This window comes from Lissotriton helveticus, chromosome 1_1, assembly GCF_964261635.1.
Source record: "Lissotriton helveticus chromosome 1_1, aLisHel1.1, whole genome shotgun sequence".
Classification (NCBI taxonomy): domain Eukaryota; kingdom Metazoa; phylum Chordata; class Amphibia; order Caudata; family Salamandridae; genus Lissotriton; species Lissotriton helveticus.
In genome coordinates, this window is record NC_136057.1 from 291,461,626 (window position 1) to 291,486,598 (window position 24,973).

The window sequence follows — 24,973 nt, forward strand, 5'->3', positions numbered from 1 at the left end:
TAAACAATATTATCACGTCCGGGGTTTTCCCCAGCAGCTGGAAAAAAGCCTGCATTCGACCAATCCTTAAGAAGGACTCATTAGATCCCACGGTACTCAAGCATTACCGACCAATATCCTGCTTACCACTACCAGCTAAGATTCTGGAAAAAGCCATCAATCAAGAAATGATGCGATATTTAGACCACAACGAGCTCCTAGACTCCTCTCACCATGGCTTCCGCCCCCTCCATTCAACAGAGTCTGCCCTTATCATGGCAACTGAAAACATCCGAAAGACAATGGACGAGGGTGGTAGAACGGCCCTGATTCTACTAGATCTAACGGCGGCATTCGACACCGTGAACCACTCAATTCTACTAGACAGGCTAAAAACCCTAGGCTTTACTGACACTGCCCTAACTCTCTTAACATCCATTCTGGATTCTCGAATCCAACAAGTACACTGGGAAGGCTTACAATCAGATGAATTCTCCCTCCCAGGTGGGGTCCCTCAGGGCTCGGCGTTGTCGCCCACCCTGTTTAACCTTTATGTGACCCCCTTGGCTGCCCTAGTTCAATCCCATGGCTTGCAGTTAGTGTCCTACGCAGATGACACTCAAATTATAGTGTCAGTGTCCCAGTCCATTGAAGCTACGGCAGAGTGTTTTAAGAAATGCCTTCTCGGTGTACAAAACTGGATGAGCTGTAATTTTTTTAAACTGAGCACGGATAAAACTGAGATAATCGAATTTGGTCAGAAATCGTCTATCTGGAGCGACATCTGGTGGCCTTCGGAGGCAGGCACCTGCCCTAGTCCTGCAGACAAGGTTAGAAATCTTGGCTTCCTGGTGGACAAAGATCTCTCCTGCAAAGCTCAGATTAACCAGGTCATCTCCACCTGCTTCTACACCCTCAAAGTTCTTAGGAAAGTTTTACCTTACATCCCTCCAACTCTAAAAAGAACGGTACTGAGTGCATTAGTAATGTCCCGGGTGGACTATTGCAACTCACTCTATCTGGGCACAGTAGAAAAACAACTGAACAAGCTTCAGGCAATCCAGAATGCCGCAGCTAGGGTCCTACTAAATTTACCTTATCGCCATCCAACGTCCAGAGCCATCAAGGAACTTAACTGGCTTCCAGTCAGATCCAGAATACGGTTTAAGGCCCTCTGCTTAGTCCCTAAATCCTTGTATGGCTCGGGACCACAAGACATGTCCAAACTCCTCCCTCGATATCTCCCTTCACGTACATTAAGGTCAGCCAGTCTTGATTTGATATGTCAGCCAAGAATAAAACGAATGCGATGGGGCGGCAGGTCCTTTTCGCATCAAGCCTCCAGACTATGGAACTCTTTGCCCCCTGTGCTGCGCTCACAAAAATCCATACTCTGTTTTAGAAAGGCACTGAAGACCTGGCTTTTCTCCTCACACTAAGATCTGCTTTCACCGCTTTCCTCGTTCCTGCAGCGCCAAGACGCCACGGCATTCGAGCGCTATATAAGTATTTCAGTCAGTCAGTCAGTCACCACTGCCACCACATCCACCACCACCATGTCCACCACGTCCACCACCACCACATCCACCACCACGTCCACCACCACCACATCCACCACCACCACATTCACCACCACCACCACATCCACCACTACCACGTCCACCACTACCACATCCACCACTACCATGTCCACTACCACCACGTCCACCACCATGTTCACCACCATGACATCCACCACCACCATGACCACCACCACCATGTCCACCATCAACACCACCACATCCACCACCACCCCCACATCCACCACCACTAGGTCCACCACCATCATGTCCACCACCACCACGTCCTCCACCACACCCTCCTCCACCACCAGCACATCTACCACCACCATGTCCACCACAATCACCACCATATCCATCACCAACACCACCACATCCACCACCACCACCATATCCACCACCACCACGTCCACCACCACCACATCCACCATGTCCACAACCACCATGTCCACCACCATGTCCACCACCAAGTCCACCACCACATCCACCACTAAATCCACCACATCCACCACCACGTCCACCACCATCACCACCACCACCACCATGTCCACCACCACATCCACCACCACCACCACCATGTCCACCACCAACACCACCACATCCAACACCACGTCCACCACCACTACCACATCCACCCCCAACACCACGTCCAGCACCACCATGCCCACAACCACTGTCTGTCTGTCTGTCCTATCTATCTATCTATCTATCTATCTATCTATCTATCTATCTATCTATCTATCTATCTATCTATCTATCTATCTATCTATCTATCTATCTATCTATCTATCTATCTATTACCCTCTGTCTATCTATTGTCCTCACTCTATCTATCTATCTATCTATCTATCTATCTATCTATCTATCTATCTATCTATCTATCTATCTATCGTCCTCACTCTATCTATCTATCTATCACACTCACTCTATCTATCGCCATCACTCTATCTATCTATCTATCTATCTATCTATCTATCTATCTATCTATCTATCTATCTATCTATCTATCTATCTATCGTCCTCACTCTATCTATCTATCGCCCTCGCTCTATCTGTCTTTCTATCGCACTCACTCTATCTATCGCCATCACTCTATCTATCTATCTATCTATCGATTGCCCTCACTCTATCTGTCTATCTATGTATCGCTCACACTCTATCTATCTATCTATCTATCTATCTATCTATCTATCTATCTATCTATCTATCTATATATCTATCTATCTATCTATCGCCCTCACTCTATCTATCTATCTATCTATCTATCTATCTATCTATCTATCTATCTGTCTATCTGTCTATCTGTCTATCTGTCTATCTGTCTATCTGTCTATCTGTCTATCTGTCTGTCTGTCTGTCTGTCTGTCTGTCTGTCTGTCTGTCTGTCTGTCTGTCTGTCTGTCTGTCTGTCTATCGATCTGTCTGTCTGTCTGTCTGTCTGTCTATCTATCTATCTATCTATCTATCGCCCTCACTCTATCTATCTATCTATATATCTATCACCCTCACTCTATCTATCTATCTATATATCTATCACCCTCCCTCTATCTATCGCCCTTACTCTATCTATCGCACTCACTCTATCTATCTCACTCACTCTATCTATCTCACTCACTCTGTCTATCTATCGCATCACCACAGCATCACTCAGCACCACCACAGCATCACTCAGGGACACCACAACATCACTATGTGCTACCACAGCATCACTGAACGCCACAGCATCACTCGTCGCCACCCAAACATCACTCAGCGCCACCACAGCATCAATCTGTGCAACCATTCAAAAACAACTGGTTCAAATATGTTCTCTCAATGTTTCAAGCTTTATTACAAATGTCACAAAAAGATGTTCATATTTCACTTCTGTTCATGGATTTTCGTCACAATAAAATACACTGAACATAATCTGCACAAAAGTTATTTACAAAAGTTTAAGCTATTGCCATTATAAATTACAATAACTTTTAGTTAAGTATTAATTATTTAAAAAAAATAAAAGCCATTGTTATTTGTAATATCAATACATCTAAGTCACGTAAATACAACACATATTGCATTACAAATGCTATAGGTGTCACATTTGCGAAAGTTATAACCATTGGCATTGTAAATGACAAAGCTATTAATTTTGCTTTTTTCAAAACCAACACATAAATAAAAAATTTGCCATTTACAATACCAATAGCTCAAACTTTCCTAATGCGAGACCTATTGCATTGCAAATGCTTGTTGTATGTGGTGGCCACCATTGATCTTACTACTGAACAGGAAGCCATAAGTGCAGTTATCTTGCAGACAGCAGGGTCATGATTTGAGTACTACAGCAGGTGCAGGAGCACCAGGACCAAACGTTGTCAGAACTCCTCTAAACACATAATATTGCTACGTTTGACTACTGAACAGGCAGTCGCAATTGCAGTTATCGTTCAGTAAACGGGACTTGATTTGACTGGTGCAGTAGATGCAGTGGCACTGCGGCCAAAATCTCTAGGGACCCCACTAAATCCAAAATATTGCTAAAATGTAAAACTAAAAAGGCAGTCACAAGTTACCTTGCAGGCAACTGGGTCATGATTTGAGTGGTGCAGCAGGTGCAGTGGCACCAAGCCAAAAAGTTGTCAGAAGTCTTTGAAACACCTAATATTGATCCATTTTATGACTATACAGGCAGACACAATAGCAGTTATCTTGCAATTACAAGGAGCTTGATTTGAATGGTGAAGCAGATGCAGTGGCATCAAGGCCAAAAGCTTTAGGGACCCCACAGAATGCAGAATATTGCTAAATTCTAAACAAGCAGTCACAAGTGCAGTTATCTAGCAGGCACTAGGGCCATGATTTCAATGGTGCTGCAGTGGCAGTGGCACCGGGGCCAAAAGTTGTCAGTGCTCCTCTAAACACCAAATATTGCTATATTTAACTACTAAACAAGCAGTCACACATGCAGTCCTTGCAGTCACTAGGGTCATGATTTCAATGTTGTAGCAGGTGCAGTGACACCGGGCCAAAGTTCTGGGAACCCCTCTAAACACCAAATATTGCAATATTTTACTACTAAACAGGCGGTCACAAGTCCAATTACTTTACAGTCAATAGGGCCATGATTTGAGTGGTTGCAGCAGGTTCAGTGAGACCGGGGCCAAAAGTTGTCATAAATCCCCTAAACACCAAATATTGCTATATTTTACTACTAAACAGGTAGTCACAAATGCAATTAACTTGCAGGAACTAGGGCCAAGATGTGAATGGTGCAGCAAGTGCAGTGGCACCGGGCCCAAGAGTTGTCATAACTTTTCTAAACACATAAGATCGCTATTATGTCAATTAATTCTATTATTTCCCTCTTTCATTTAATTTTTGAAAAATGTGCGATTACTTACCAGCACTATACTACTAGTAACAGCACAATGCATTGCCATTTTGTACATAAACAAGTCATAACACTTTAACAGCCTTTCTGTAACTTATACTGTACAACTGCTCAGCAAGCTACAACTTACAACAAAAAACAGCTTATTATTAATCACAAAGGTGAAACCTAATACATTTACCAGTGCTTGTTTACCTTTACTACCAATGGTTTGTCATGGAGCAAGGAGTGGTTGCTTCTGTTCAACTCCTATCGTAGGGCCAGATGTAGGTGGCCAATTACCGGTCGGTAATGGCCGAATTCCGCCGTTACCGACCGGTAATTGGATTTTGAGATGTAGGGCATGCATTTACAGAATCGGTATTTTACGGATTCTGTATTTACCGATTCGGTAAAATTACCGAATCGGTAAATACAGACTCGGTAAAATACCGATTCTGTAAATGCAGATGTAGCTGGCACATGTCAGAGTGCCACAGGGCTTTAAGAATCGGTATTTTACCACCCAATCCAATTGGGTGGTAAAATACCGAATCCAGGTGTGCATGCACATGTGTGCATGCACACCTGTGCCATGTGACACACAGACATGCCCCTAGGGCATGTCTGTGTGCCAGATGGCGCACATGCCTATTTTTGGGGTGCCAGAGGGTGTCAAAGTGACACCCCCTGCACCCTTGCTAAAATCGGTATTTACCGATTCTGTAATTACAGAATCGGTATTGCCCATTGATTCCTAAGGGCTGCAAGACCCATAGGAATCAATGGGCAATACCGAATCGGTATTTACAGAATCGGTAAATACCGAATCTTAACGATTCGGTATTTACCGAATCTGAAATACCTACATCTCCCCCCCTCTATTTTACCACCTCTTAAATACCGATTCAGTATGAATCGGTATTTAAGAGGTGGTAAATTAAAATTACCTACATCTGGCCCTAAGTGATGTGCTAACAATTCCTCTTTGCATTAATAGTGAAGGCCAATGCTAATGGCTTGGATTTCTTCAAGTTTACTCTTCCCTGCCGCAGCTATTGCAAAGCATGTGAGAGAACTTTAAGAATTTCTGTCTCTGTCTGCTTTTTAAGTTAGTTTGTAATGGTAATGTAATGTAATGGTGTCTTGTAAAGCACCTGAATCACCCCACATGGGGTACCTCCGCGCTGTAGACCGCTGGGGAACCTGTCCTGGCTTTCCCTGTGAGATGGTCCCTCCTGGGTATCTCCAAGGTGAAACCAGGCATCCCCGGCGTATGTGGGGGGCCATTGTGGAGATGAGGCAAGCTAATGCCCAGAGTTGCCGAGTGTGATCCCTGGTTAGAGTAGGCACCGAGGCAAGAATTATCAAGTCCGCTGACCCTTGTCCACGACCCTGCCGCGTCGGGAATTGACCCCTGGTCCCGGGCCGTCCTCTGCTTCCGGGTCTGCCGGCTCTAACCAGTGAGCCACACCACTCCAAGTTTGAGCAGCGATAGGAACATTTGGAGTTTCTAAAATAAAAACATGGCACTGCAGCATACATTCTGTTAGCATAACCATTCAAATAATCAGAGGGCAGTATAGGCTCATACCAACACCTGCCAGACAAAGGGGCGTCCACATCGTCACCTGGTTGAGCCCAGCCATTACATCTCTCGATTATGTTTGAAAATCACAATCAAGGGAAGATGCAAGCTTCTAGCCATTTTCTAATTTAAAGTGCAAATGTTACATTTCCGGATCTCCATCTTTGTTTCATAAATCACAAGGACATGTCTTCGTTCGTGCTTTTTCTGATGTCTGGGCAAGTTGCCACCATTTTCATTCTTCTACCATCATGTGTAGCGACGATTTGTCCAATGTCTAAAATGCAGCTTGTCCCATCGACTAGATGACCAGGTCTAAATTGAAAATGTAAAGAACACTCAAATTCAATGATGGATGCCTATTAGAACTGCAGTGATATAACGTTTTACAAGGTATTGCCTCGATTCCTCTGTGATTGGCAGTCTATTGACCATTTCTTCAGTGTTGCTCAATTGACACAATTTATGTTTCTCTTGGCATTCCCAGATATTTGATTTTAAACTGACTCAAGATGAGATGGACACCATTATGAGCCTTAACAGAAACTTGCGCATCTGTGACATGGAAATGTAAGTATCCTGCTTGGTAAAAGGTGGAGCTCATGCTTTTTATAATTAAGATATGTGACACACACAAACATCTTTGAAATAATATAAATCACAGATATTAGTATCTCCATTCAGTGGTTCTCACTGCATTGGCTTGTGGCACATGAAAGAGTGGGATTCGAGTTTGTTGCTTGTAAGTTGCACACATCAGTATATGGTTTATGCACTTAGTTACCTTAGTAGCATATGTTTTTCAGAAAGGTATTCCTATACTAATTAAATACATTAAACATGAGTTTATGGAGTGGATTTAAGATGCTGGAGTCCAACTACAGGTTCCCCGAGCCTCATTATGCACATTGGACTGCCTTTGTAATAATTAGTAGATGTCTGATGCATTTTTTTTATAATGAAGTGAACCAACCTCGCGAAGAGAGGGACTGGGCAGAGGAGAGGGCCAGGGTCTCGCCCAGTGACTTCTGCTCATAACCAAAGACAATGCACAGAAGATGGGGACACAAGTCCAAGGGTATGGCCACAAGGTACACCCTTTACCTGCTGGGCATGGCTGCAGCAGACACAGAGGCAGAGTAAGATGACACTAGGCATGCCCGCAGACCATGCAGAACGGAAGAAATTCGCTGAGAACTTTCCAAAATGGCTGTTGTGACTGGCTACTTGGATCACAAATCTGCTAAGAAAATCTAAGAAGCTCCTAAGCCTTCAATTTAAGAATCGTCATGGTTTAGATCCGAAGCAATGATGTACACCATTTATGGTTTGGTAATCAGGCATCACAGAAGGCATCACTGGTGCTGAAAGACTGCATCACCAAGGACATCAGCAGTGTCGTCATTCAAGATACATATGCCAGAGAAAGGATAGTATTTTCTTTGTAATGCCTAAATTGTCTGGTTGTTGACAGTGGAACAAATCAATAGATGTGTCTCTACAGCTCTCTTAAATTCCAAGAACTGGTCGAATTCCCTCAGCTCATCTGGCATTATATGTTTACTTGAGATAGTGTTCAAAAGCATGCCATCCGCTTTCCTATGTATAGTTTTTATAGGGAGGCAGCAGATGTCTGATGCCAGGTGTCAGGGTGTCAGTGTTTTAGAATTTTTATAAGTGAGATGGATATGTCATTTTTTGCCATGTTAGGATCTTTGCATTCCTTTATGATAATCAAAACTTTGGTTGGCATTACCTGCTACAGCCGAATTCTGCCTTTTTCTGCAAAAAGATGGAGCATGTTTTCTAGAGCATGTGCACCTGATTCTTGAACACCCAGGGCACTTCAGTATTACTGAATGGTCTGTAGACACTTTCACAGCCCTTTCTGTAATACAATAGCCAGGGACGGACTGGCCGTAGCAGGCACCGGGTGTTTCCCCGGTAGACCGCCAGGGTGGGGGCCAGTTGTAGGCCCTGGGGGTCCGTTTTTGTTACCGGGGGACAGCAATATTGCCCCCCTGTAACAAAATCGGCTGAAATCAACCGTAGCAAACAGCTCGACCGCAACCCCCCTCCTCACCCCCAGAGGGTCCGGCCGAGCAGTTTGCCAGGGCCGATTTTGATGTCCAGTCTGGCCCTGCATATAGCGATAGCACACATTTAGTAGTAGCACTATCCTGAGGAGGTGTGCCCTCATTTGCAAGGGAGTCTGGCCCCGTGAAAATGATGGAAGCACGTGGTCTGCGAATTCACTGTGCATCACAAAGAGGGTGCTCCACTGGGGTAGGGCAAGGGGATACCATGGACCCTCCAGACATCCTCTGCTGGTGGGGTGGTGAGTTGCAGTGACTCATTGCACCCATCTAGTGGGGGCTTTCTGTACCTCTTCTTTAAGCAGGTGGTTTTACTGCCTGCAAAGAGAAAGATGCATTGGTTGCTTTAAACAGCCGCTCCACCTTTCACTAATATAATTCCCTCAGGGCAGGTTCACAGCTGCCCTGGGGCAGCTCATTAACAGGAAAACAGTAGAGTGTCCCTATTTGCTCCTGCCGCATCTAGTTAAAGGTGCAGCGCAAACAGGAACAGTGAGCGCTTACTATTATATCATTTTCGATAACCCAGTGGTTAGGGGCAGATTTATCAAAGGGTTGTATCACCTTTGGTGCAAACGTTAGGCAACCCGGTAGATGTTATTTATCAAGCCACACAAGGCACGTTGCGTGGCCCTAGGTGGCATGATAAATTAGGAGTAACGCAATGCAGCGCAAATCACAGCATTTTGTTACTCTGCCCTCGGTGATCCAATGCAAGCAACTTCCATGGAATTTGACGCCTTCCCAGATTTACCATTACTGGACCTAGGAATGACCCAAAATGCTACACCTTTCTAGATGAATCTTAACAGGGAGATCTATCTTAATTTCTTCTCATTAATTTCATGCAGCACACATAGAAAGAGGAATATGTCTTTGGGGATTGTTTTTATGCAGGAAGCCACCACTTCCTGCACAAAAACATTCCTGCATGCAACAAAGTATCATACGTCCCGTGCAGGCTATTGTCGCTTTCTATATGTTAGCATGAGCACTTTGCAGACTGCTCTTTGCATTGCACATGTTACTATACAAACGTATTTTGCTTTGTGCCACACTGTACTTTCACACAGAACCTGCTGTTATTTTCACGTTCTGTTCTTTCCTGGGATTTTGTCTGAAAACCGTAGACAAAGTCAAACAACAATAGCCCTTGTTATTTTTTTTGGGTCCGATCCCTAGCACCTAAACAAAACATGCAGCTGTTGTTTGGGAAACATACTTTTGTCATATAGGTATGCACAGACACACTTGGAGAGGGATCTTCCAGGGAACACATCCTGACAGCACCTGAGATATAGAACTTTCATCTGTGCATGCTAAGGTACCGGGTCCGCTGACAACACCCACAGATCTTCTGATATGCAATCATTTTGCTTCTGTAGAATGGGAGGGGGTTAGGCTACCCTGTCTCATATAATGACAGCTCCTTTTGTGATTTATTAACTACTTACTATGCTGACCATTCTTGTGTGAGGCATTTTCTTAATTATTGTGACAAGTATACTCAATACAAGGGCACGTTAGTTAAAATAAACATTTTAAACTTTTCTTGTGTCTTTGTCAGATCTTATTGTGGACTAGTAAGAGTGTGAGATTGGAAGGCTGGGTCCTATAACTGCAATTCCTGAGAGGGTTGGGAGTGTTGTGTTCTGGGGTATCTAATCACTTGTTCCTCTGTGAATGAGTAGTAGGGCAAGTGAGTCACTAGAGCTGGTCAGTCCCTGGTCATGGATCCTCCGGTGGTAGGATGACTCTGCCTACTGAGGTTCTATGATCCCAAGCATTGTTCTGTGACCCCACAGAATCCCTGCAACATGGCGCCGCCAACGTTTGTCTGATACTAATTCACGGGACCCCTGAGTTGCGCTTGTTCTTGTCCACAATACCCTTGCACCAATTCACAGAGATATCTTTGTTGGGAGGGCTTTGCCTCCTCAGTTTGTAGGGACTACCTTTTGCTGTGGGCTTTTCAGGCTTGAATTGTAAGCTTTTTTTGACCTGTTTCAGTGCTATCGTTTGGATAATTTTGTTCTGATTGATGGCTCAAACGGTTGCCCTGCAGGCTCATTGCCGCACAGTGGTTACTCAACATTTCTGGCAGCATGGAGTCCCCATGCAGGGCCCCTTGTTGTTTTTGTACTCGAGGCAGACCCTACATACCATTTCTTAGTGTTTTACTCCTGGGTTACGTTTCTAGCTTTGAATGCGAATGATAATGCTTTTCATCATTGCACTGCTGCCACTGTCCGGTAGCTAATCACTCTTATGCAGTTTTTGAAGTTCCTCCAACAGCCTGGGAGCCCAGATTTGGTTTAATGGCGTCCTACCCCATCCTATTTAAACTCTACGAATGGGCCCCTTAAGTATTGATGGGGCCACTTGCCCTGTTTTGATCGGTTTTACTCCATACCCTAATTATCTCAACGCCAATTTGGCGAACTTACATTTGTTATATTCTCAGGTTGTTCTCCTAAACAGATGCCTGATCCACTTTGTTGCCAGTGTTTTTCTGGCAGCTCTGGCTGGGGCTGCTCTTCCTGTGCAGAATTTGCACAGTGGGGGTCTTTTTTTTAGCCCTTTGGAATGCTCAAAGAATGGATCAACTTGATGTGGTTGTCCCTCTTACAGATCCTGTGGAGAAACGTAGGATCCTTACTGTATACTTACCTAGTGGTCAGATTCCCTCTTTGGCTAACTGCAACACCTCAGTGGATATGCTTTCTTATGGTTCCCCCTCGATGAGCGTTATTCTGAGGTTTCTCAAACAAGTAGAGAAAGAGCATGGGACAAGTCCTGCCCTAGATTTGGGGATGAAGTTCATGGGTATTTTTCCTGTTGTCTACGAAATGATTCTTTATAATATTAAAGTTGAGGCAGCGTCCTAATGGTTTGCTGATTAATATTGCTAATGTTCACACATTCTTAGGTCGCCATAACTTCGGGGGTCAGACCATCTACCCCGGCTCAAGGTAAGCATCTTCCTGAAAAGGAGGGTCACCCTGTCTTTTCTAAAATGTCTAAGCAGCAGCAAAAGCCCAGGTCCCGTGGTGAGTTACCGCCACCGGACGCTTCTGAACGTAGATATGATTACTTGATCACTCTAAAATTAAAACTCCTGAGAGGTTACAGGTTTCTGATCCTCGTTCTCCTCGTTCCTTTCAGGATTTGTCTGAACATCAGTAAGACAGAAGATGGTATCAGGATCACACACAGGGCGAGCCTGTGCAACCCAAGCGGGACCCACAGCGCTCTTTTGACGTTAAAGTTAAGAGAGACAAACCACCTCCATATAGAGCCCCTTTCCAGAAAAAGAAGGTTTCCGCTTCAACAGCGAAATATGTCCCAGATGGTGAGAACCCTCCTTCTAGGCAGGAGGTGGGCGGTGACTCTCCTAAACAGCACAGCAAAAGTAACTGTGGTGCGCCAGACACTCAGCTAGTTTCTCAAGGCAACAGCAACTGACACCTTTGTACCTGTTCACATGATAGACTTTATCATATAGACAGTCAGATTGGAGGAGACATTACACTCACCATTATTGCTATTTTTGAGACACCTTGACTTCTTCTTCTTATGACATTTTACTGGGGGAGGTCAATTGGCCTCCCCGTTTGTTCTTGCAAGTCCTCGAAGTGAGAATGTGATTCTACCTTCCTTTTTGTAGTTCGTCCCTGATGAGAATAGGCTTGCTTATTCTTCTAAATGAGCTCTTGCTTTGCCCCTGCCTTATACCTCAACCAGGCTGGTTGGGATACAGATTCTCCTTAATGTTATTCCCACACATTATATTCCTCAGCCGCAGCCTCAGTATCCAATTAAATGTGACACTAAAAAATCAGTAAAAGAGTTTCTTTCTCAGTTAGAATATCAAGGTGTGATTGAACCCTTTGTCTCTGCCATGAATAATCCTCTCTTCTGGTTTTGAAACCTGATGGTTTTTATCGCATTGTTTTGGATTATAGACATTTGAATAGTCATACACATATTTGATGAATAATATAGTGCTTAAAAAGTTCAAAACTACGCTAGATATTTCTAATGGATTTTTCAGTCATAACCTGCCTCCTGAGAGCTGGGAATTTGCACATGCATACTCAAGCCCTCGGTTCCCAGATATGATACGCCAGACTAGCCATGGGGTATAAGAATAGCAACAGGGTCTTTTTAGCACATATTGTGGCCCTTTTGCATGATATTGATCCTGACACTTTCTCTTATGTCGACGACATATACCTGGTAGATGGTGAATTAAATGGCCATCTCGCATTATCACGTAATTCCCTGCTCTTGGCCACAAATTCAATTTTTCAAAGTCGCATATTGCTTTTTTGGCCATACTTTTTCTTGGTTATGAATTGACCAATGAGGGTAGGGGGTTGGCACCCCATTATTTGGGGAAAATGTGTTTAGTTGCAACCTCCTTCTACCCTTAAGAAATTGCAGGCTCTGCTAGGTTTTCTAAATTTCAACAGGACTTACATTCCTTACTTTGCAAATGTACCAAATCCCTTCATGCTTTGATATACCCAGGGCTCGACTGGCCATAGGGGGCACTGGGCATTTCCCTGGTGGTCCGGAGGGGTGGTGGCCAGTATTGTGGCCGCAGGGGGTGCTTTTCTTACAGGGGGGCAGTTTTGCAGCAGTGCTGCAAGATTGTCCCCCTGTAAGGAAAGCGGTTGAGGTGCTTTGTGACTCCCCCTCTCCCCCAGGGCCGGTCGAGCAGCAACCTGCCAGGGCTAGTTGCTGTTTCCAGTCCGGCCCTGGATACACCCATTTTTTTTTTCTTCCTCCTGGCTACCGGAACACACATCGGTGTTGCACGCTTTACAGTCTGACTTGCTTGCTACGCAATCCTTACTGACTAAGTTGAATACTACCAATTTGGTCATCTCAATTTTGCCTCATGCAATCAGCTTCACTTATATGACATTTAATGAGGGTGACACTGTTCCTATTGCTTACAATTTGCACATGCATACTCATTTCTCTTCTACTAAACGCTTTTTGACTGCTATGCAGATGGCTATTCTCAAAGAACGCCCTCTTGCTCAGGTAAATGCATTTTTGTTTTTTTGCCTGTTTCCGGCATTATTGGTGGTCACAAAAGCTAGTGTTCCTAATTCTTTGACTCTGCATCCTCGTTGGATTCAATGGGCTATATCCTTAAAATCTGTTGATGCCAACTTCGTTTTTTACCCTTCCTTGCGAATGGAAGAGTTTCTCCAGTATGAACACGTTCAGCCTCCGTCTTCTTCAATTTTTCTCTTTAATCAGTACAAATGTATCTTTACACTGATGGTTCAGCTCAACCGGCATTGGTTCTATGCAGGCTTACTCATTAGTTGCGCTATTGTCATAGGTTCGATGAAAGATGGTATTTAACACTCTACCTTAGTTCATACCCAGTCCTTTGAAGAATGCACAGCCCAGCTGGCAGAGTTAAGGGCCCTACTTTTAGCTCCCGAATATTTTGGTCTTGAATTACCTACCCTGCTTGTATGTGATACTTTTAATTGTGTACAGTCCTTCAATGACAATTCGTTTTTGGAAAAACTACATGATTTTCAGGATTATAAAGGTAGCATGATAAAGCATAAAACGCTTTGGGTTTGAGTAGCTGCTCTTCAAGAACACCTGCCACTTGTTGTACATACATTGGGCCATCAGCGTGTGGGAGCGCACACGTTTGGGAATTCCATGGCTGATGAAGCATCCAAATCTCCAGTAGCCAGAGTTAAAATAGCAGCAGTTACACATTCTATGACTAAAATTGACGATGAAATTTTGACGGTCATCGCCGCCACTCGGAAGGGTACTCCCTATCGTCAGGGGTTTCCCTCTCGACATACTTATCAGTTAACTACTGACAAAGTTCCTTTTGAGTCCATTCCTGGCATTGGTGATTGTCTGATTCCCAACCTTGACCGCAGACAATCTTTGACAGTGGCTGCTCATGAAGGTATTGCTTCTGCACTTGCAGGAGTGACTGCCACCATCTCTCTTTTACAGCAATGCTATTGGTAGCACAGTTTCTACCAACAGACAAGCCGATATGTCCTTTATTGTGACATTTGCCAACAAATTAGGAGTTCTAGTGCATCGAACCACCTCAGAAACAATTTTTTATTTCCAATCAGCCATTTGGCTGCATTTATCTAGAACAGTGAGTATACATTAATGCTTTCAAATATATTTTGGCTGCAGTGGCTTCTTGCACTAAGTTCCTCTGAGTCTGGCCACATCGCTCGCACTGTTATAAAAGATTTGCATGTCTTTGTCGGGACTTGTGCCTGTTGCACTTTCCATTCAGATACAGGTCCAGCTTTTGCCTCAAAGGCGAACAGTGATTCAGTGACGTCACTGGGAGTGCAGGTGCATTTGTCTTCTGTATATATGCCCGAGGGCAATTATGTGGTGGAGCGGATGAACCATACCTTAAAGCAATCTTTAACAGCAAGGGTATTAGGTGGTTGGTTAACTCACCTTTATGGTGTTCAATGTGCTCTTCATAACCTACCAAGAAGATCTCTGGGTGGGCGGAACACGTACAAAATGCTCTATGGGATCAAGATGTTTGTTCCAGATCTTGATGGTCTAGACGTTTTGCCAACAGCCACAACCTTTGACGTAGACCACTGTGCTGCCTTAAAGTAACTACAAACTTGTGAAGGTTTGGCTAAAACACATTTGCCTTTTACTTAGCCAGCGGATGCAGCCGTTCTGATTCCTATTTCTAGCTGGCTTCCTAAAGTTAGAGATCTGGTTCGTGAAAAGGAGGCTATCAATAAAGAATTTGGTCCCTCCTACTGTGCTCCTGTTCCAGTGTTTAGTCTTCAGGGTACCCAAACTATGATTTTTACCTTCACTTTCATGATACAAAGAGAATCACCATGTTTCGATTGAACGTGTCAAGTTGCACCATTTGGCCAATCCTAAATAATATGCCTAGAGGTGTCCCCATATAGGATATTCCTTTACAGTCTCTCAGTTTCTTTACGTTTCTCCCCGGTTGCCAGAGATAGATGTTGGGACTTTAGTTGACATGGTGCCTATTTTACTTTCTTCACACTTCACAATGAAAACTGTTTATTCTTAGACACCGCTTGAGGCCCCTTTGGGTGTGCAAACCTCAGATCTATATCCAGAATCCCAGTTTCTGGGTAAACAACCTTTACAACGCAACTTTTACCACGCAGTGCCTTTACAACACAACTTTTACAATGCAAACCATTACAACGCATTGCGCTGGGGGGCGCTCTAGGATAGGGAATAGGTTTAATGTACTATCCAACACCTTCCCTACTATCCACGGGGACTGGAGTTGGAATAGTAAATTAAACAATTCACTATCCAGCGCCTAAAAGCACTATGCGTTGTAATGGTATGCGTTGTAAAAACCGCGTTGTAAAAGCATGCGATGTAAAAGCATGCGTTGTAATGTCATACATCCCAGTTTCTGTCTTTATAGCTGAGTTCTTCTGGAAACTATATCGATCAAGATAACGTTTCTTCTGGCAGTTCTTCATTTTCTTCAGTTTTATCCCCACCACCAGGGCAGATTTGTGTTTTAATCTCCTGGTTAAAATGCACTTATCTGGTCCCATCTTGTATGTATATCTGGATTGTGTTTTTCATGGTATTCCTGTTCATGTAGACTGGATTTGTGCCTGTTTTTTTGTTTAATTATAGGCCATTACCTCCCAGAACATTCTGCTGCAGAACCTGTTGACGGGGTGTTGGCCCCACATTCCTTCTCGCATAACATGAAAAGAGACTGGTCCCTTCTTAACATTTCAGTGGTCCCAGTCACTGACTGATGGCATTGTATGGGATGAAGTGCCATTTGATGTGTTCGGTCCTAGGGAGACTCTGCAGGTAACATATATATTTCATGTTTCCATGGGTGATGTGATGGTGCTGGGTTGCAATTGGATGATTGGGATGTCGATGCTGTGAATCCTCTTTTTTCTGAATTGCAATATTACTGTGTCTTTAACACTGAGGATTTATATCAAAATTTTGCTAACTATGCCGATTTGTTATGTTATCACATTATGGGGACCATTATTTGCATAGAGCTAATGGACAGCATCCCCAATAAAATTTTGGTCAGTGGGAACATTACCCAACTTCACCCCAAGGTAGTTCCAATACACAAAAGATGAAGTACACCTAATTTACCGGTTATGACCTTTTGGATACGGCGTCATACTATTTTAAATTTGTTACCACTCTCTCGAAAAAATATATGCTTACTCAGACCAAGATAATCTATGCATCCCTTTTTATGGATAACCTAGCATTGCAAGAATATGATTTGACTTGGCGATTTTTAGCGCGATTAGGCACTACCTGGATATCTAGCCTAGCGGTGTGGTTGTGGTCTTTTAACCTTCGTTGTGCTCTTTTTTAGTTTAGTTTATTTTTATTTATTCTTCGTTTTGCGTGGAGCTTAAGTCTGGGTTTCTTTACATCCACTCAGCTGCCCCTGCCTTTCTGTTTTTATTTCGTAGGCATTAGTCTGAGCTTTTGATCCATCTGCTCAGCATGCCCCGTTAGTCTTCACGCTTGACTCATTCCTTCGCTTCCTCCGGGCATAGATTCCCCCCCACTGCCGGTGCCTCTTCGACACAGCCTGATCTGACGCCGGGGTTTCCCGTTCGAGCGGAGGGCTTGTGTAGAAACGAGTCACCTGATCTTCCTCCACCCGATCCAGGGGGGCAGAGCCTTACCTGAGGTATCACGGTTGTGGACTACAAAGCCCACATGTCACACTGGCCGCGCAGCGGATGCGCGCAGACCTCAGGTGATGAGTGCGTGATTGACCAGTTTTAAATACCGTACTTTGACTTGGCGATTTTTAGCGTGATTAGGCGCTACCTGGATATCTAGCCTAGCGGTGTGATTGTGGTCTTTTAACCTTTGTTGTGCTCTATTTTAGTTTAGTTTATTTTTCATTATTCTTCATTTTGCGTGGAGCTTAAGTCTGGGTTTCTTTACATCCACTCAACTGCCCCTGCCTTTTTGTTTTTATCTCGTAGGCATTAGTCTGAGCTTTTGATCCATCCGCTCAGCATGCCCCGTTAGTCTTCAAGCTTGACTCATTCCATCGCTTCCTCCGGGCATAGCTTCCCCCCACTGCCTGTGCCTCTTCGACACAGCCTGATCTGACGCCAGGTTTTCCCATTCGAGCGGAGGGCTTGTGTAGAAACGAGTCACCTGATCTTCCTCCACCGGATCCAAGGGGGTGGAGCCTTACCTGAGGCGTCACGGTTGTGGACTAGAAAGCCCACATGTCACACTGGCCGCGCAGCGGGCGCGCCTTCGAAGGCAAGCCCGTCTGCGCCCATCCCCGGCAGACCGGGGCAATGGGCATGTGATGCTGCCCAGTGTCTTAACTATACCTCCTCTGAGCTTATGGCGTGCCAAGGTAAGTGGTCTATTCCTAAACACACACAGGCCAAGTTTGTTTCACTGGGTCTTTTTATTCGTCCCGACCCCTCCTTCCTGGTACCCGTAGCTGAGGAAGCTTCTGTCCTCAAAGACAGTGGGAATTTACCAACAGTCCCTCCCTCGGTCTGCCCTCCCGTCGTTTTTTCAGCATGTTTGCTTAACACTCAATCACTAGCGAAACATCAATTAGAGACGTTTACCTTTCTTGACCAAGTCCAGCCTGATTGTTTATTTCTTATCGAAACTTGGCTCACTCCCTCATCTACACCTGATATTTTAGCGGCCATTCCCGATAATTATTATGTTTTGCACTCAGATCGTGCACCTGGTAAAAATGGGGGTGGAGTGGCTGCCATTATTCACTCAAGATGGTCATTTTCTTTATTGCCCTCTCCGGCGATTCCGGCAGTAGATTACATGGTTATGAAGACTTTGTCTGTCTCTCCTCCGTTGGTTTGTGTCTTGTTTTACCACCCTCCCCAGTCTATGCCCGCCTTTACGATCTTGGTAGGGGAGATCCTTGCCAATTTGACAGTTAATAATGTGTGTACAGTGATTTTAGGCGATTTTAACTATTGGCCGGGCGACCCCTTGTAGGACTCCCACTCCAAGGAGTTCTCGGATCTACTTACTCACTTGAATTTGACACAATCGGTTGAGTCACCCACCCATAAGTCTGGCCACATTTTAGACCAAATCTGGTTGGCTAATTTAGATATTTCTTTACTCTCGGTTCTTCCATGTTTGTGGTCTGACCATTATTTGGTCTCATTTTCTTTATCATCAAAACCCACGGCTAATACCCCTCTACCCACTAACATTAAAGTGAGGAATTGGGGGCGAGTCAACATTAATTCCTTGTGTGCCTTGCTCTCCTCCTCTAGTTTGTTTAATGGGGACCATCCAGATCCGTCTCTCCATGATCAGGCTCTGGCCATTAACGCCTGGCTTACCTCAGCTTGTGACGAGCTGGTCCCTTGGAGATCAATTCGACTTAAGCGTTCGCATGATGCGCAAAGATGGTTCTCCCCCTCCCTACAAGCTAAGAAACTCCAGTTTAGACGGGCAGAGCGTAAGTGGCGTCGGTGCTACGATCCATCTGACAAAATCATTTATTTTGCCACTCTTAGGGAATATAAAAATGATATTCTTGCAGCTAAAACCCAATACTTTTCTGCTTTGATTTTATCTTCTCCTAATAAATCTAAGGAAATCTTTTCTATTCTCAACAGTCTGTCTAAACCCGACCGAGTTACTGCAAAACCTCTCCCTTCCCAGGATCTTTGTGATTCTCTTCAAAACCACTTTTTCACTAAATTTTCTACAATTAAACTCCATATATCTTTTCCTTCCTCTTCTTTTGATCCTCCTTTACCTTCCCCTAGTACACATTCTTTCACGCTTTTCCCACCTATACTGATTGAGAACTTCCTTAGTCTGGTGAGCTCCAAGAAAACTGGCTCTCCCACTGATAGTTGCCCTTCACACATCCTTCGGGAGATCTTTTCTGTTTGCACCGATCCACCTCTTGCTCTCCTCAATAAATCTCTGGCTTTGGGTGTCGTCCCTAATCTCTTCAAGTCTGCCAAGATTGTTCCTGTTCTGAAGAAGGTAGGGGCTGACCAAACTATCCTTTCTAATTCTCGTCCCATCTCCTTGCTTCCCTTTTTAGGCAAGGTGTTAGAGAGGCATGTCACTCAATGCCTGAGTTCTTTCATTGAGGCCTCCAATTACCTGGACCCCTATCAGGCTTGTTTTTGTCCCACCCACTCTACGGAATCAGTAATCCTCTCAGTCTTGGATGACCTGAGAATGAGTGCTGATCAGGGATCCACTCAGGCCCTGGTGCTTCTAGATCTATCGGCCGCTTTTGACAAGGTCAACCATCTTCTTCTGGTCGACCGTGTCAAATGTGCTGGCATCTCGGATGTGGCCCTGAGTTGGGTCTCATCCTTTTTGGAGAACCGCCAACAGGCTGTTCAGCTTTCTTCCTTTTCTTCTACTTCCCGAGCGGTAACCTGCGGTGTCCCCCAGGGTTCCGCCCTTTCCTCTCTTCTTTTCAATCTTTATATCTTTCCTTTAATCTTTGCTTTACGTCACCTGGAGGTCACAGTGTTTAATTACGCTGATGACCTCCAACTTATATTCACCCTTTCTTCTTCCTCTGACTCTATTTCCCATTTTCAGAATACTATGATTTTTATCCAGGACTGGATGAGCATGAACCATCTGAAGCTAAATCCCGATAAGACGGAGTTAGTCCTGATCGGAGGCTCATCCAATCCTTGGTGTTCTAATTTCTGGCCTTCCTCTCTTGGACCTCCTCCTTCTGCGGCTAAATCTGTGAAATGTTTGGGCATTAAAATCAGTAATGACCTCTCGATGCATACCCAGATTAGCATGATTGTTTCTTCCTGTTTTTTATGCCTCTGCACCATTTGGAGGGTTTCCCGTTTTTTTTACTACTGATGCTCTTAAGTTTATCCTACTTGCCCTCGTCATCTCTCGGGCTGACTACGCCAATTCTCTTTATATTGCATCCCTGTTTATGAACTTCGCCGACTACAGCTTATTCAAAATCAGGCTGCTAGGCTGATTTATAGTCGGTCCAGATTCCATCAAGCCCTTCCGCTTTTGAGGCAAGTGCACTGGCTGCCGGTTGCCCATAGATGCCAATTTAAATTGGGGTGTCTTATTTTTAAATCTTTGGCGGGCTTAGCTCCCCATTATGTGGCATCCAGGCTCTTAACCTACACTCCTTCTAGAAATTTACGGTCTTCCTCCAAGAATGTTTTGGTTGTCCCACGTTTTGTTAGGAAGAAACATGGGGGGTCGAGTTTTTCCTTTTTGGCTCCTAGGTTTTGGAACGCGCTCCCTGACAATCTTCGATTTTCTCAATCATACTCAGAGTTCCGTAAAGGTTTGAAGACCTGGTTATTCATCAGTGCATTTGAGGTCTAATCGTTGCCTGTTCTGTGCCGGACTGTATTAGCGCCATGGAACCTGTTTGGTATACGTGCGCATTATAAATTCCCCCCAACTTCAACTTCAACTTCATTACTGTAAGGACAATATTGACTTGCAAATTGTATGGGGCACTAAGTTCTGACAAATTCAAGGTACAAAATCTCTTTTCCATGCATGTCTGATACCCATGCAAATTATCTTTCTTAATGACACAGTCCAACAGACTACTTGTCTGGAGTTGGCCAAGATTAAATAATTCAATACTTCCACTATTCCATCCATGGCCCTCTTTAATAATTGGCAATCATGTACAAATTATACTGAAGACCAACTAAATAGTATGATACATAACTGTACTTTTAACTCTTTTATGAAAGATCCCTTTGGGTGCTCATTATGTTCTTTGAACACAAATTTATGATTCGTGAACACTACTTCTGGGTTTAAATTAATTAGACCTGAGCCACAATATCCACACACCCTGCATTCTAACATTGTTATTCCTTATTCTGTAGGCAAACAATGTCAACAATGGTTAAAACATTCCACATAGTCTGCTGTGAGACAATATCTTTATCTTCTTTCTGAACATATAAACCTGTGTGATTTACTTTTAAGGCCAAAATACCCACCTTCGGAATGATTTGTTTATGCTGCTTATAATGAATTTTTGAAGTGGTCGCAACTGGAAGCTGCAGCACGTTTACACCAAATCGATGAACTTAAATTGGATAAAGTGCTTGCTGTTGTCGACAATAGTATTAATAAACTGTCAACTCGTTTTTATACTTTAGATAATATTGTGTCATCCGTAATTGATATTGTACAAAATGAGGTTTCTACCGGGTATCATGGACAAAATCAAATTAGATAAGTTCTGCAATTTGGCTGGACACTGCAAACACTTTAGAATGGATGTGTTCACTGGAATTACCTTGACTGTAGCATATTGTTCTTACCATTTAATTTGACACATAAACAGCAATCAATGGATATAAAAGATGCTAGTTACACCATCCTACACATAAATAAATCTGAACAACTTCCCTTCACTATAGCAGAAACTCATTCTGTGTTATGGTTAATACATAGGGTAATTTGTTGAGCATTTCAATGTTTCAGTTCACTCCTGCATGAAACTCTTCCCAGTAGGTAGATATCAACTGCTTGGGAGCAACTACATGCATGAGTTATGGTCCCTGCCCTTTACACGTTATCAACGAGCTAACAGTCTTTCTTACGGGGGAGTAGTTCGACTCCACTTCTGTATGTGGTGTCCGTTTCCCAGTTATTCACTTGTTTAACCAACGTCGTTTCAGCCACCACACTGGAGTGTAGAGAGTTTGTTATGGTTTTCTGTTCCAATTTTGACAACAGATTTCAGTAAGCTAAGCAGACTCAAAACGTTATTGTTTGAACAAGAAGTGGCTCTGACTTCAGCATGTAAGACCTTTGAATCGCAAGTGGCTAGAACGTCTAGCAAAATACAGTCATTTTTAAACACAAATCTTCCCCTACCTTTTGGTGAATTGATACATCAAATACTTAATGCATCAGCTACCACAGGCCTGGAACACTTTTTAAAACTTGTTGGCTCCTGCCTCAAGACATTTTTTCAAACAATTTTTGGAGTAATCCCAGCTTTTATACATTCTGTTTTTTCCAGAGTGTTTGGTGGGGTTCCGCGGTGCTCGTCCTAATTTGCGGCATCATCATTCTGTTCCTGCTATTCCACAATGGCTGCTCTATTTGTGGCCCTACCCGGGTATGCATTGCTGAAACTGTACCGTGAGTGTATTTTACAACTTTATGGAGTGGTGCCTGGCTACACCGTCTCACGCTGCCCTGGATTTCGAACTGCTGATGGGTCCCGTAGTGGCCTATAACCAAGACTAATCCTTGGGTTTGCACCTTTGTACAACCCAGCGGTATGGCCTGTGGCCAGAGGTGATCTTGTCTTCTGGATCTGAGCTACATCAAAATCGACATACGATTTCTTTGATGGTGTTGTTGGCAACTGTATACGAGGTGCATGTTTGTTCCTTTGACCTACTCAGTTGGATGGCTGACATTTCTTATATGGAACGTTTGGATTTCTTACTGGATTTGTGGTCATTTCACTTGGCATCCTACATCCTGGCTAGTGGTTCTACGCTGCAATTGGTTACATTATTTCACTACAATAGCTTTTCTCCCAATTTAGCCATAGTCCCTATAGGAGACAATGACTGCTCAATTTCTTTGTATGGTTTGGTTCTTTTTATCACCTGATTTCTAGTGTCATTTTGGTGCTACCATCCTGACCAAGGGGAGGATGTCATATGTCCCTTGCAGGCCATTGTTGTTTTTGCTACGTTAGCATGAGCACATTGTAGACTTCCCTTTGCTTTGCTATACAAATGTAATTTCCTGTGTGCCACACTGTACTTTCACACAGAACCTCCTGTTGTACTTACTTGTAATGTTATTGCTATATGCCTGATGATGGCCTAATTTAAAAAGCTATTGCTCGATGCAGTATGCCTAAAGTGGTGATATACCAGCGTTAAAGGCTATAGGTCTGATTGGTTCAGTGGGAAAAGTTATGTCAGATTCCGTAGGTTTGACCTGTTAATTATTTACATTTAGACAAAGGCAGTAGTTCTGACTATTTAAAATGAAAAAGTATATTAAGGGCAGTTACATACATACACATCGATAGTTAGAAACAGTTAGGTGGTGGATTATCGGATGCATAAGTATGTGGATGAGTGACAGAGCCCATGTAAGATGAGTTGAGTGTCTAAACTCATCAGTGACTGCAGAAGCACTTTCAGTTACAGACCAACCCTTTTTGCATTACTAGTGTTTGTTTTTTAGGGACCTACATCCCTTCTGTAGATTGCTTTTCTTGCCCCTGCTTCCGTTCCTTTCCTGACAATGACCTACCTGCCATCTTCTACCTTTCTTCCCTGTAAGTTTCTAACATTCACCCTACGCTTCCTGTGCACAGATATTGCACCTCGTCCCTGCACCCTCTGACAGTTAACTGCCTTAAGCCCAGAGCATCTTTCCCACAAACATTTTCACACCACCTCACTAGGAGTTAACAAGCCTCCGGCTTCGTATTTCTTCTTTGCTACAACACCTGGCTGTTCATTGTGTCTTCTTTGACATTTTGGCTAAATAAATGACATTGGGGAGATCCCAAGGTCAAGATCCACTTGAACTGCTGCAAATGTATGTGAACCCCACGAAATAATGCCCCTGGGATATGTTGGCGTGTTCTTATAAACTTCGTAATTGTCATTAAACATTTATTGTTGTCTTTTTTGTTTTACAGGTGCAGAAATCAGAAGGATTACCCTTTTACAGCTGAGTTTTAAAGGTCGTATAACTGCCTCAACAGGATTCAGAGAATTCCACTGCAAGACAAAGTAGTGCCTTTCAGAAAAAGTGATATGTTAAACAAAAAGCTGACTGGTGAAACTAAACATCCTTTTCTATGCGCCCGATTAATCGGGCTGTAAATAAATAAATTTGACTCTTAATTCTTTGAAGGAAAATTAATGTTTTGGGTTTAAAGATGTGAAAGGATCATGTGAATGAATCAAACCTTCAAAAATGTCTCTCAAGAAGTGAACATCATTGGATGGGAGGAGCAAAGAAGTTCAGAGCGACCGCGCCTGACAATCAAAGCCCATATGATTTAAAATAATCAGTTGATAGTGTCCTTGTAGCATAAGTGGCCTAGACTGAGGAAATTTTGTTCTTGAATGTCACCTGCTTTAGCTCTTACTTCATGCTTATGGACACAGAATCCAATGAATGTCAAGTGCTAATATTGCAAAATGGAACTGCAGCAACAGTTCACATGGTGTGCAGTATCCTTTGCATGATACCACCTTGTGCTTGTGGCCCTGATGGTCTCCAGGACTCTTAGGAAAGTGTTGTTTTTCACTCTAGTTGGGTCCTCACATGTTGTTTGCACCTCATT

At 43.6% G+C, this 24,973-nt stretch overlaps 1 protein-coding gene across 2 annotated transcripts in view; it reads left to right on the plus strand.

The window, feature by feature from the left end:
• LOC144797444 (aldo-keto reductase family 1 member B1-like) overlaps positions 1-24,527 on the plus strand; it is a 303,524-nt gene extending 278,997 nt beyond the window's left edge. For both annotated transcript variants that reach the window (XM_078668212.1, XM_078668249.1), the window contains 2 exons: positions 6,966-7,048; positions 24,320-24,527. In XM_078668212.1, the coding sequence (XP_078524338.1) occupies positions 6,966-7,048; positions 24,320-24,362 (126 nt within the window). In that variant the 3' untranslated portion in view covers positions 24,363-24,527. The remainder of the gene's footprint in view (positions 1-6,965; positions 7,049-24,319) is intronic.
• Positions 24,528-24,973: the final 446 nt, after the last annotated feature.